The sequence below is a fragment of the Rhipicephalus sanguineus genome, chromosome 6 (assembly GCF_013339695.2).
Source record: "Rhipicephalus sanguineus isolate Rsan-2018 chromosome 6, BIME_Rsan_1.4, whole genome shotgun sequence".
NCBI classification, from domain to species: Eukaryota; Metazoa; Arthropoda; class Arachnida; order Ixodida; family Ixodidae; genus Rhipicephalus; species Rhipicephalus sanguineus.
Window position 1 is genome coordinate 110,040,967 of NC_051181.1, and position 15,006 is coordinate 110,055,972.

Here is a 15,006-nt window from a genome sequence, read left to right on the forward strand (position 1 = left end):
ATTGTGTGTGTGCGTGTGTGTGTGTGTGTGTGTGTGTGTGTGTGTGTGTGTGTGTGTGTGTGTGTGTGTGTGTGTGTGTGTGTGTGTGTGTGTGTGTGTGTGTGTGTGTGTGTGTGTGTGTGCGTGTGCGTGTGCGTGTGCGTGTGCGTGTGCGTGTGCAGATTTGTAGCTATTGGATTTGGATTGGAATAACTTTATTGAATTAAAGAAATTCGTAGCAACATGTCCTTTGAGTCAAAAAGCGCTGCGCCTCAATTAAAATATTATATTGCTTTACAAATACTAGGCCCGAAGCCAGGAATTTTTTTTTTTTTTGGGGGGGGAGGTAGGGGAGGGTGCCTTTTCTGAAGGCTTTCACTATTCGAGAAAAACACCTGTTTTTATACCATCAAACTTTCCGGGTTGGGGGGGGGGGGTCTAATTCCTCCCCCTTACGAGTAATGCCTTATTACGAGTTTTCTCTTACCTAGGAAACCGGATATTACGTACGACCAGAAAATAGATAAAATTCTGGTGTCGGTCACTGACTATTCATGCTAAATGCAGCGCAACAATTTTGTCAGAAGAGCGACAGGAAACTCTTGCTGTGCACAGATGTCTGAGGACCATTCGTTGAAATGTCGCAAGGCAGCTGGGTTTTAATTTCGTGGTCTTCCTGTCCAACTACCACTTGCTGAGGATAAGTTTCAGTTTACCTTTGTAGGTCCCCCTCGTTTTTTGCTCACGTGTCCCACTGACCAGATTTCAGCTGTTACGGTAATTGTGCGTGGCTTGTGCCGAATAATGCCACGTGTTAGTTTTAGCAGATCAAGAAAATTGCTCAGAGTGAAGAAGAAAAACAAGTACGTGTGTTAAACTTCTTTAAGAGCAGCTTATGAGCCTCATTGTGAGCTCTTGGTCAACAACGATTGTGAAAGCAGTCTGATCATTCCATTACAAGAAATTCTAATATATCGATACGAAGTTTCTATTCTACATTATGAGCTCGCATAGAATGCTGCACGCTATAAATTTGGTCCATGGCATAGTGTAGCCGTTCAGCCTATTGGATTTTCGCGAGCGTTTTTAGCGCCAGCAGGGCGACGCCCAGTGAGTGACATAAAACAGCGTCGAAGGTTTCAGTAAGGAAGTCGGTCAAATATTGATGGGCAATAACAATCTCGCCTAGCAGTCGCGCAGAGCTCTCTAGGAGAGGATGGCGGCGCCGGCATTTCGCTGACGAGTGACAACTAGAGAATGAAGAAGTGAAAAGGCACGAATGTTAACTTTTGCATGAGTGCCGCAGATCTTGTGAAAAAGTAGAGTTCGTGGTGTCAGTGTCACTGCGTGTTACCCTGCGGTCTTGCTTTTAACGAGGTCGTTGTTATGATTACGTGTGAACCTTATCTCCACCCCTTATACATCCATACTGGTTCCGCAAGGCTGCATACTACGCGGAAGTTTTACCAACGGAGGCATAACTGTAGTTGTCACAATATTCTACGAAGCTAGGACCACTATAAAGACATTGTTTATAGCCCAGCTGAAGTTGCAGCTGCGATCACCTGCGCCCTTCCTCATTACATTTACGACCCTGTCCGAACGTACGGGTGGGATGTGAATGGCAGCAAGGCTCGTGTACTTTTTACTTTCTTCACATTTATATACTACAAATAACACCCCCTATACTTGCCTTGGCGTTATTGTCTGTTGGTTCTCATTAATATTGTGTCTAACAAAGAAAACGAGCCCTAGATTCATCTTCTTTCCTTCATTCATAGCAAGGGTCTCGTTCTGGCAGACTTGATGCCTTCAGGTAGTATGCGAGGGACTATTGGTCAGCTGCCAGCTCGTAAAAAGATCACGTGCTACGTGACGCCAGAAAGGCAGAAAAAGAGTGTTCCACACTCGCCGCCATGGCTGCGAATGGCGCTGACTAACACTCCAAGGTCTAAGTGCACATATATACCCCATAAAGTGGACGGGAGGATGACCGCCGCCGTAGCTCAGTGGTAGAGCATCGGACGCGTTATTCGAAGGTCGCAGGCTCGGTCCCTGCCGGCGGCAAGTTATCTTTTCGTCCACTTTACTTTCTTCACATTTATATTCTAAATACTACAAATAACACCCCCTATACTTGCCTTGGCGTTATTGTCTGTTGGTTCTCATTAATATTGTGTCTAACAAAGAAAACGAGCCCTAGATTCATCTTCTTTCCTTTATTTTGTATCTAGTGCTTTCTATTTCTTCTTATTTCTTTCTCTTTCTCGTTCTTTTTATCTTGATTTCTCTTTTTTCCCTTTCTTTATCTCTGATTTTATTTCTCTCTTTCTCTCTCAAATTTTCTCTCTCTCTTTCTTTTATAGATTTCTGTCCCTCTCTTAGTGAACCAGTGGTCAGTAGTAGGATTTGCCCAATTTCCGTGGCACATACCCGTTTTTAAAAATGACAGTCTTCTGATTGGCCGCACAAATACGGCTAGCTTCAAGAGCTTCGCTATTAAAAAAAAAGAAGGCTTATAGCTGGCTGCTCTAACACTGCACAGTACAACCGGGTTAACGGAAAAAAATAAGCGAATGAAAAGGCAGGCGCGCGTCTGATTTCTCGCTGGCAACACCACACGGTCATACGCGCTCGTACGGTCTACTAACTTACGAAAATGGATGGAGGTGCATTGACTGTTTCCTTTCTTATAGCCGGCGATTGATGGCGACACTGTTTTATTGGCGCATTTAAGGTAACCGTTGATTGTAAAGCTGCAAAAATGTTCCAAAAGCCGGGCGAGTTCATGATGCTAAAAGATTTACTCTGACTTAACACAGCAAAAATATAATAAAATTACTACATAGACGTTTCGCAAGCTGTACGGGTGGCATCCTCAGTATACACTGGCACCAACTGAGCGGAGGTCGCCCAGTCCACTGTTAGCCACATATGTCCCTGCAAATGTCCGGTAGGGGGCCGCGGCAACAACAAGCGTGGCCCCCTACCGGGCATTTACATGGACATATGAAGAAGACGGGGCTCCCGTCGAAACGTCGACAAAATAAACAGCTGGTTTTCACGAAAGCGCATCTACTTTTATACTTAGAACCTTGCGGCAACCGAAGTTACTCTTCCGCACTTAAGCCTTACACACACACACACACACACACACACACACACACACACACACACACACACACACACACACACACACACACACACACACACACACACACACACACACACATATATATATGTGACGCATGAAGCCAGTCAGGTAGAAGCTGACGAGGAAGAAAGGGCGCGTGAATAGAATAAAAGTATGGCGTCTGTGCCGCTGGACGTCTCTCCTTCATAACGTCACACAAGTCGACAGGATGAAGACCTGGCAGCCACTTCATCGCCCACGCATTATCGACGAAGTTCTGAACAAGACGCCGTGACCATACATGAACCACTGAAGCACATCCTAGCAGCATACATTGACCAGCTTCATGGCGGCATCATCGGTGAACCTTGACATCCCCAAGTACGCCGGATCAGCGGACGATAGACCCGTGGAGGATTGGTTCAACCTCTTCGAACGCCACGCTTCCGCTGCATCATGGTCGGAACGGGACATGGTCGCCAACTTTAACGACTACGTCACCGGTGAGGCTTTCAAATTTTACCTCACACACATCTTTCAGAACGAAGAATCTTGGTAGAAAATCAAAGAAGAAATGATCGTTCGCTTTAAAGGATACCATGAAGACTCGCCTATTACCCACCAGCTCAGGACATTTCAACTCTGTCGTCGCAGTAACAAGCATTCCCTTCGTAACTACCATCATAGTCAAACGACGACGAGCACGCCCTTTGAATTTCCAAGCAACAAGTTAAAGCATTCGTTCACTAAAAGACATCCAGGTCCTTTACCTCAAAGACCCAGCTTTCCACCAGGTTTCCCATGTGCAGAGAAATCGGCCTTTTCTCAGCCGTCACAGCATTACAGCACTCGGTGTGTTACTGACCTACCCGATGCACGTGGTTCCTCACCTCGCATCTGTGGCCCGCCACCTGGTTTTCCGTCACTTGGCTTTTCGATTGCTCATAATGTCCACTGCCCGCCTCACAAGCACGCTGAGGTTAGGATGGAGCAGCTGACGCGTCGGGGAAATACCCATTCACGCCAGGACGAGTCCAAGAGGTGTCTTTCGCCACAAGGTTTTAATTCAACACTTACGCAGTGTTACCAGCATTCGCAACCGGAACCTAACCGAGGCATCTCTGCTGCCGTATCGTCGTCTAATGCTCACCCACTTGAAAGGAGAAGCAATGTTGAGTCACCCTCACGATTGATCAGCACCCACATACGCGATAGTCGAATCAATACCGAAGGCTCAGGTGCATCGAACCTCGCACGCTGCCAACTGCCAGAAGCATTCGTGGTGAAAGACGTCGTAGAACCCTGTGAAAAGCTTTGTAATCATTCTGACATACCACCATCAATGCCCGACACGCCAAGCATTAGCCCTTTGTTCACCAACGACCCATTGAATACTGCATTAACTCACGCCGAAAAGGAAAGTCATGTTCTGAAAAGAATACCACATCCGCAACATCGGCCGCAACATCAACGAGACAAGCCCAAGCAAATCGGCCATGTTAAGCGACATGTTGTCCGACAAGGACAACTAAAGACATCGAAACAACACTCACGGATTAAAGGAAGACGTTTACAAGCGAGTCAACTGAAGCGACGACAAATTCAAGGTGTCAAGACAAAGAAGACATCACATGCAAGATATTTTCGCAAGAGGGGTAGTCAAGCAAGTGTTCTCCAGCAGAGAGAGAGAGAGAGATACGAAGAGGAAAGACAGGGAGGTTAACCAAGCTTTGGCTCGGTTGGCTACCCTGCACTTGGGGTGGGGGAAGGGGAAATAATAGAAAAGAAAGGGTAAAGAAGAAAGAAGAAGAGTATGAAAGGGATGGATGAACAGTTTGAAACTACACAACACGAACTCGCGCTGTTAGTTCATAGGCGCTCGTGAAGTCCTGTGGTCCTCAAGAAGCACAAGAGGGCTTTCGTGGCCTTGCGCATATGCGAGACCGTAGGCCAAGGTCCCAAGATCTTCTTTTCTGTCAGCGGTCTTGAGTCCAGGTGACGGAGCTTGACTTCCATACTACGTCGTTGAGCTTGGTATGATGGGCAGTGGCATAGAATGTGTTCCAGCGTCTCCTCGCAGGCGCAAATGTTGCATGCCGCACTGCTGGCCATTCCAATGAGACTCGAATACGCATTCGTAAATGCCACGCCCAACCACATGCGGCACAGTAAAGTTGCATCGCGTCTTGAGAGCCCGGATGGCAAACGAAGTTGTAAATTCGGGTCAATCGAATACAGGCGCGCGTTGGAAAAACCCGGCGTATTCCATTGTAGAAGAGTGATACGGCGTGCGAGTGATTGTAGTCGCCACGCGGCATCTTTTCTCAAGAGTGGTATGGGTGTCCGCTGGTCTAGGTCATGAGCCGATCGTGCAGCTTCATCCGCGCGATCATTGCCGACAATTCCGCAATGACTCGGCAGCCATTGAAATATAATGTCATGTTCTTTCTCGAGTGCTTGGTGGTAGTCGTGCCTTATCTCGTACACGGATTGTTCGTGTAATCCGTGCCGTAAAGCAAACCGTAGTGTTTGTAAGGCTGACCTGGAGTCGCAAAAGATGGCCCATCGATTAGGTGGCTGCTGAAGGATGTACTTGACCGCACCTTGAAGCGCTGCGAGTTCTGCGGCTGTCGACGTCGTGATGTGCGAAAACTTGAACTGTAACAGTACGTCATCAGATGGAACAACCACCGCTCCGGTAGAGCTGTTGGAATTAGTGGAGCCATCGGTGTAAACATGCTTGCGGTCAGTGTAGGTTTCTTCCAACAGACGCAAAGACAACTGCTTCAGGGCTAGCGGTGACATGCGTGCCTTCTTAACGATTCCAGGAACCGATAAGCACACGTCAGGTTGATGGAGAGTCCACAACGCAGATGCCGGACGCATCGCAGGTTTGAAGCCAGGTGGTAATATGTCGTAGTGTTTTGTCACAATACCGCAGAATGAAGCATGGGGCCTCCGCGCTGGCAAACACGCTAAATTATGTGACGGTAGCCGTGACAAATGCCGTATGTACGCTCTCAGCGTCTCAACGATGATATGAGTTGCGACCGGCTGTTCTTGTGCGATAGCGATAGTTGCAACTGTCGATGAGCATCTTGGAAGGCCAAGACATGTCCGAAGTGCTTGGGCTTGCACGCTCTGTAGTGCACGGATGTTAGTCTTGCACGTGTTGGACAGGGCAGGAAGGCTGTACCGTAGAAATCCGAGAAAGAGGGCTGTATAAAGCTGCAGCATTGAATGCACGGATGGTCCCCATGATTTTCCGGCAACGAACTTAAATACGTTCTCAATGCATATGAGTTTTCTCTTCAGATGTGCGACATGGGGACTCCAGGTTAGGTCGCGATCCACGATGACACCTAGGAATCTATGGCTGCTCTTATAAGCAATTGAGTGGCCTTCGATGCACACTGGGTAGAAGCACATCGGTTTGCGTGTAAATGCCACTGCTGCACATTTTTCTGTAGCGATAGTCAAACCTTGCTGGCGAAGGTATGCGGATGTCAATGTTGCCGCCTTCTGTATTCTTGCGCGCACTTGAGGCCGTGTCACGCCGGACGCCCAGATGCAGATATCGTCAGCGTAGAGAGATATATTAGCCGTCTGTGGCAGCGTTTCGGTGAGCCCCACCAGAACTAGGTTGAAAAGAGTCGGGCTCAGCACGCCACCTTGTGGCACCCCACGACTTGTGAAATGCTTATTCGTAGGCCCATCTTCTGTTAGAACGAACATGGATCTCTTTGTGAGGTAGCTTCTTACCCATCGAAAGACGTGACCTCCAAGTTCTGCTGCTTCGAGAGCTTCGAGAACGGCCTCGTGGGTCACGTTGTCATAGGCACCTTTCACGTCTAAGAACAGTGCTACCGACAGCCGCTTCTTAGCTTTCTGCTGCTGAACGGAGGTAACCAAGTCAATGACGCTATCGATTGAAGATCGACCCCGTCGAAAGCCAGCCATAGCATCCGGATAGATGTTATAATGTTCTAGGTACCATTCCATGCGTGTCAGCAGCATCCTCTCCATGACCTTGCCGACGCAGCTTGCTAGTGCGATGGGCCGGTATGATGCCAAATCCAGCGGAGACTTTCCAGGCTTCAACAGAGGTACCAGGCGGCTGCACTTCCACTCGTCGGGGACTTCGCCATCATGCCAAGATTGATTGAATATGTCCAGGAGACAGCGTTGTGCCTTCGGACCCAGGTGACGTAAGGCAGCATAGGTCACTCCATCTGGACCTGGGGACGACGAGCGCCTGCACGTGTTCAGTGCTGCATGAAGTTCTTCCATAGAGAATGGAACCTCCATTTGCTGATCTCGTGCAACCGGAACGTCATGTGGTAACAGGTCGGTCGGTATAGCGATGTCCCCAGCGATCTTGGCACAAAATTCACCGGAGACTTCAAGCTGTGAGCGACGTTGATGTAGTGCCAGCGCAGCGAAGGGATGACGCTGTTGCGGATGTGAGTGAATGCCTTGAAGAGTCCTCCATACGGGGGACAAAGGCTTGCGAGGATCTAGCGAGTCACAGAAGCTCTTCCATCGTTGTTCCTGAAGTTTGTGCATACGACGCTGGATTTTCTTCTGAATGCGTCTGGATTCTCTGAGGTCATAGATGGATTTCGTGCGTCTATATCGTCTTTCGGCACGCCGACGGATAGCTCGAAGTTGCTCCAACTCTTGGTCAAGTGCTGTACGTCTCGATGTTTTCAAACACATCTTCGTAGAAGTCTCCATCGCATTACGAATCACTTCTTCAATTGATTCCGGCGGTTCGTGCATGCACTTGTCCTCCACGGACATCTGATACGCTTCCCAGTCAATTCGTCTTGAGTGTCCAGGAGAAGGAGAACCGCCCAAGCCTCTTACTGTCACGTACGTGGGAATATGGTCACTGCCGTGAGTTTCAATATCTGTGAACCATTGAACTTTCGTGACAATACTATGCGACACTAATGTCAAGTCCAGGCAGCTACTGTAAGCTACTCCTCGGAGATAAGTCGGGCTGCCGTCGTTCAGCACCTGAAGTCCGTGCTGTGATGCAAGATCAACAAGGCTCGTGCCTCTTCGATTTGTCCTGACGCTTCCCCACAGTGGATGATGGGCGTTAAAGTCGCCCATCAATATCCAAGGTGCGGGAGTCGTTGCAAATATATCATTTAGGATCTGTTGATCAAGGCGACGCGACGGAGGTATATATGCGCCTATCAGTGTAAACGACAACTTCTTCTTTTTGACATGTAGACACACGTAGTGATTTCCTTCGTTAGGCTCTACTCTTTGGCGAACATACGTGAGCTCTTTACGTATATACACAGCAACTTGACTTCGCTCAATGCATGACGAAGAAACAAATGTTTCATAGCCCGACAGTCGAGCTATTTTTGAAAAATGTGGTTCACAAATGACGATGATGGGGAACTTGTTCTCAAAAACGAACTGCCTAAATTCAGACATTCTTGACTGCAGACCTCTGGCGTTCCATTGAATTATGGAAGCACCCTTGACTTGTTTTCGGAAAGGCGGATGTGTTGTATGGTGTGCCATCTTGTTACTGCAAGCCGGCAAGTACTGGTTCGAGTGTGTCCAAGACTTGCAGTGCGCATTTAGCGGCAGGTATCTGCAGACTAGCCAGGAGAGTGTGGATAACACTCATCAGCGACCTCAGGACAGAAAAAACCTGGACCTCTTGGGCGGATAGACTGCCTGTTGTTGACGTAGCCGTTGTCGACTGTGGATGCTTTGGTTCCGTAGGTACGTGTGCCCGCGGTAAAGCAGGCCAATCACTGTCAGATGCTCTCTTTTGCGCCTCAGTGTCTTTCTGCACCTCTGGACGAATCACACCTGGCGGTGGGGGCGGGGGCGGTCGCTGTGGTCGTGGCGGCGGCGGTGGTGGCGGTGGCGGCGTAGGTGAAGGCACATTTGGCAGATGACTGCTTTTTCTTTTCTTCGAGCACCGTCGTCGACGGGAACGCCGTCTTTGTACAACCGTTACTGCTTCCTTTCGTGAGGATCCATCCTTCACCATTTGCCTCAGAATGCTCCTCTCCTTCTTGAGTACTGGGCAGTCTTTCGATGAGGCATCATGGTTTCCGCTGCAGTTGCTGCATTTTAGGAGAGTTGCTTTGCAGGCCTCTGCTTTGTGGGGTTCGGCGCATCGTGGGCATGCTGGCTTGTTGCTACACACGCCACTAACATGGCCCAGTTTCAGACATTTATGGCACTGCAGAGGCCTTGGAATGTAGGGTCGGACAACGTGACGAAAGTGACCAACCTTCACATGCGATGGGATGCAATCGCCTCTGAAGATCACCTTGATGCAACGGGAGTTGCCAAGCCGACATACTTGCAATATGTCCGTGGCCTCAGTAGCTGGCTTTATCAGCACAGGAAGATCTGCATTCGGTATAGAAACGTCGACGTCATAAATGACGCCCGTCGTCGTGTCGCTATCCTGCGGGATGTAAGCACTGAGTCTGATGTCTCCAAGCTCCGTAACATTTCGCAAGGTATGTAGCGCAGCCGGGTGCTCAACGTCTATGGCCAAGATATTCTTCCGTGGGTTGAGTCTAATATCTTGTATCTCATTAGGCACGATGGCTTCGAGTCGTGCCGATATCACTTGCCTGTTTATGTTCTTCAGGTTGACCGAAGAGTCAACAGGAACAAAGAGTATGGTATGGCGTTTACGACTGCAGGCAGCCTTCACGGTAGAGATGCTAGCTGGCGAAGACGCACCGACCATTCGCCGTTTAGCTTTGCGCTTCACTGCAGGGATGAAATTGTCATCGCTGTCTTCACTACTCGCCGTGTACAGTTCAGTGCTGTCACTGGTGGTGTCGTCATCTCGGCTGTTGCGCTTCCTTGAGGTTGACGTCGAAGGCGGCGCCAAGTCCGGACTGCGTACGGTGGGGTCTGGATCCATCGCTGCACGCAGGAGAGCGATGATCCCCGGAAATTGTGAAAATTCACAAATATAATGCCAAACGAAATGAGCAGCGTTCGGCAAGGTAAACACTTCTCCAGCAGAGATCACGATTCAGCCTACGACCAAAGCGACTGAGACAAAAGGACACAAAACGACGACAAAGACGCCAAACCACACCTATTCCGGAAGGAAACGGTCATCGCCCCATCAACCTCGGTCAACGAACACGCAAACTGCACGCATTGCATGGGTACCAGTCACGACAAAGGATGCAACGCACACGACACCCGATGTGCCGATGCTACAAGGTGCCCCACCATTCGTTTCTCAGACGAGATCAAGCTGTGTTATCAGTGTCCATGTGCAGAATATGCTCATGTCATCTAATGCGCAACAGCCAGCCTCGACCACCAGAGCTCTCCTAGATATAACCGGACTGCTGCCCACTCTGAATACTTTTTTCTGCGAGTTTAGGGACATCTATTGGGACATGGAACTATCTGCATGTTTGGACATTTTTTATGCGAGTCTCCTTGTTGACTTGTAACTCTCGCATTCTTTCGGGGGGAGGGGGAATCATGTGACGCATGAAGCCAGTCAGGTAGAAGCTGACGAGGAAGAAAGGGCGCGTGAATAGAATAAAAGTATGGCGTCTGTGCCGCTGGACGTCTCTCCTTCATAACGTCACATATATATATATATATATATATATAGCGAGAAGAATTGAGGATCGACCAGCCTTGCTGTGCAAAGCCTTGCGCGACTTGTGCAAACTTCGCGCAATTCTTTTAGTCGAACGGCACTCGGTCTAGAGACGAATACGTGGTGTTAAATTATGCAGCCTACTCCGACTCCGACGGCTTGTGCAACAGAAAATTGTTTAACGTAAGCAGCGTGTAAGAAAGAGAAAGAAAGACAGGTCGGGGGCAAGGACGGGTTGGAAGGCACATGCTAGTCACTAAGTGAGTTACTCCGATCGGCAATGCCAAGCGAGTGTCATCTTGTCCTGACGGCAACAAGAGAAATTGGACGTCGAGGAATAAAGCTCGTAATTGTATTTGTGCCCTTTAGTATTTCTGAACACCGCCATTGGAGCCAAATCTCGCGAATATTTAATGAAAAAAGAAGCCATGCAGGCTTCTTGTTAACCAATGTTTCCTTTGTTTTTACTTTTGCGAAGGCACCCAGATCTGTTCAACTTGTGACCTGTTTCTAGTTAGTCTAATGCACCGAGTAAGACGTGAGAACACCGTTTCATCATTTAATATCGTTGATATGCTGGGAAACGAAGTCAACGGACTTTGCAGAAAAAAACGGTCAAGAAATACGAGTGTAATGTTTCTGTTCTTTTTTACGTTTTTCAGACAGTATCTGGCTGTTTATTGTCTGTGTAGAACTGTTTTATAAACCGATATAGCCCTCGAAGAATACCATAAATATTGAACTGACTAAACGGTAATTTCATTACCGTTCCATATATATATATATATATATATATATATATATATATATATATATATATATATATAGAACGGTAATGAAATTACCATTTAGTCAGGATACTATGCCGCCGAGGATACTATGAAAACGATGTTAGCACTGTTTAACTGTCGCAAAGAGCGAAATACGGCATAAGTTAGGAGCAACGCTGAAGTTGAATTACTACTGATAACGTGTCGTCCCGTGTCTATCTTCTTCCTTGTGTACCGTTTTATCGCGCCCTTCTGTATATCGTGTACTACTGATAAGACATTGAATGCTTCGAGAAAATCGCTTGAGACGCAGTGCCTTTTGAAGAGAAGTTGAACTGAGGTCTTTCTTAATTGCTCACGTGCAAAGTAGAACGAGAGACATAAAAAAAAAAGAAATTAAAACTGCGGGTATAAATGTATGGAGTGCAGGCAGGTCATGCGGAACGGGGAACGGGAGTTATCTCATTTTTCTTGCGCAGTGGACTTGCTGCTCGCCTGCACTCACCGCGCACACTTAAAATGCGAAGTACAAAGAAGACCAAAGGCGATTGTTAATTAAGAGTACCTACCGTTCATTGTGGGATCAATTGTCGCAGTTCCTTCGTTTTTCGATACTCTACACAGTGTGGATACTTAGCTTACTTTTTCGCTTCTAATCTTTTCTTTTCCGATGACATTCCTTAATTGCAGTGCGGGGCGAACGTTAAGCATACAGCAACGGCTGGCTGGCCGACTGTTACGTGTATTTGTTGTTCTGTGTGAAGTGTACGGAGAAATCCGATTAATCTGGCTCTCAGGCAACGCCGGAGATTATTACCTCCCCCGTCGAAGAAACTACGGACTGTGAAAGCTCAAATCGTGCTGGACAGCGCAGGAAGAGCCTTCCATTGGAAAATAAGGTCAGCGGTATTCTTTCCTCCCATTAAGATTTTCGTTCGTCTAGCCTCAACTTAATAGAGTTTCCCCTTTGAACCGAAGAAGCAATCTAGTTTTTGGGACAGGCTTTTTGTCTCCTTTACGTTAATTTTCCCTGGTGTTTGGGAATGTTGCTTGGCGAAAGAAGTACAAGAGAAGCTGCGCAGAATTTCATATTTTATAGTGTGTGCTTGCGTGTGTCTCGTGTGTTTGTGTTCTCTGCTACCAGCATGAAACACTGCTTCTTTGAGGCTATATCTTGTAAAATTTGTCAAAGTATAAATGTAAAGTACGACATCTTTCTTCATAAGCAATGTGTGTGATGGTTTTATCTCAGTTGTTCGGTTTTTCGCAGTGCCTCGCGGTATGTGTCACATTTTAACATCTGTATGTTTCTCAAAGAACGCGCGGAAGTGCGCGTTGACAGACCCTGTCACCCTTTAGAAGCGCGCACCTCGTATTCGCGGTGTAAACGCAGCAACGGCACTCGGATGTGCCAAGGGCTCAGTGTGATAACTATTAGCAGTAGGAATGTGGAAGGAACACACGAAGAAATAGGACTCATATTATTGGCTCGTTTGTTCATTGATTGTTGGCAAAATGGCGAAACATTTGGACGGACTAGTCATCAGTACACTGGGAGGAAGCACATAAAATATGAAGCAAAATGCAATAGTATAAAAAGAGACCAAACTTACCACGACACTTGAAATTTTGTGGCAATTAGATGCATGTGTGACTGAATGATAACCAAAAAACTGACAGGGCTCCATATGCAATCACCTAAGACGACTCGATGTCAAAAGCCATCTTCTTTTTCTTCTCATGCGAGGTATTGATCCTCACCCGACCCCTCCAGAAACCTTCTGCAACTAACGAGGTTTTTGCATTGCGTTCAGGTTCGGAGGCATTGCAAGCTTACTGCACCTCACCTAGTCTTGCACAGCCTTCGTGATCGGTCCACGTTTGACCAAGTGACGATGTCTTGTGATGACGCCATCATGTGAAGTCACTTTATGTTACGTCGTACTGAAGTCATGATGATGTGAAAATTTTGCCAATCTCTACCGTCATGGTGACGTCATGCGGTGACGCCATCACGTCATGATTTTTCGCCTCATTCGTGTTGACGCCTAGGCCGCGGGGCGATAACGCCACAGTCAATTTTCGCGTTTGTTAAGGCATCTAAGTCTTTCGCCTTAATACTATCACTGAAACACATGAGACACATGAGTCTCAAGCCTCTTTTCTGCCCCCGTCTTGTGAGCTTTTTGTTTTCATTATGTTTTAAGAACATGTCCGAACGGTCGCCTTAGTGTACTTCTTTTCGCGAATCCATTGCTCTATTCATTGCCTCTACTTTGTCGCGGCGGCCCCATTGCATGCCGTCTATATCTGTTCCCGTACGGCGCTTTCTGCGCTCTACAGCTTGGCCTAAGACCTCAGGAGGCTGTCCGGCGACTGCCCCCGTTCCGCCCGGATGGAACTCAGCTGATCGATGAAGGAGACGACGCCGCAGCTGGCGGTCGCAGTTGAACGCAGTGCTTCCTTCCGTGACGTCGGCATTTGTCTTCGTCGCTGTTAATCTATCAAGACACTGCCTTCGCGAGCCACAAATCTTGGCTCGCCAAACCGCTCCCCGTGCCCGTTTGTTTCGGAGGACAACGAAATCTACTCGAATCGACAAACTCTGGCATGTATGCCAGCGTCTCTAGGGGAAATTGGTGATCGGAATGCGGTGCGCAGACATTGCCACTGACGTGAGGAGCAGAGACGGCGACCCCATTTCCGCATTTTTTTTTTTTACGAGAGCAGTTGTGGATCGTTTCGTGCGTAACAGCGTAGCAATAGCGCAGACATATCAAAAGGATAGTGGAGTCAAGACAACGCAAACCAGTAGTGTCAAGCTCCCTACAATATCTCTCTTGGAAGCTGATCAAACTAAAGTTTTGAAAGCTTATCTCTTGATTTTCTAACTGCGCCGAAAGATATTAGGTCGAAATGTTCTTAAAACCTTTATTCCCAGTGTGAAGAGGCACAGTTCTGCTCTCTTCTAGCAAAAAAAAAAGCGAAAGTAGCTCATAAATGTCCTCTGAAACAAATATTAAGCCGCGGCGACCTCGCGAAAAAAGAAAAAAAAAGAACCTTCACATATTCAAGCTAAATGTGGATGCATTATTTTATGACATGCATAAAGCACACAGCACAACATCCATTTCGATAAGGATCAATCACAAAATAAGCATCCAAACAACATAATTGATGATAAGGCTTAATAAGCACATAGCGCCTCCCGCATAGGCCTCCCGGGAAAGATTATTGCTTCGCAAACTGCCGCGACAACGGCAGCTCGCGGCCTGGGGAGCGACTCTAGCTTTTCTTATATAAAACAAACAGCCTACATATAAAAAGCCGCCAGATCCCACGCATTGTGGGAATCGATGTAATGCGAAGCAGCCAGCAAAGAGCTGCATACATCCTTAAAATGTACTGATGGGCTAGTTCGTGAGCCATGATTTTCGAAAAGGCAGCGCGCAAAAGGGCAACGAACACGTACACATAAAAAGACGCAAACACAA

General features: G+C 47.6%; 1 protein-coding gene across 1 annotated transcript; it reads right to left on the minus strand.

Moving 5' to 3' along the window:
* Positions 1 to 8,663: 8,663 nt before the first annotated feature.
* Positions 8,664 to 10,037, minus strand: LOC119397471 (uncharacterized). Its single transcript, XM_037664898.1, has one exon. The coding sequence runs from the start codon at positions 10,035 to 10,037 to the stop codon at positions 8,664 to 8,666; it is 1,374 nt and encodes a 457-aa protein (XP_037520826.1).
* Positions 10,038 to 15,006: the final 4,969 nt, after the last annotated feature.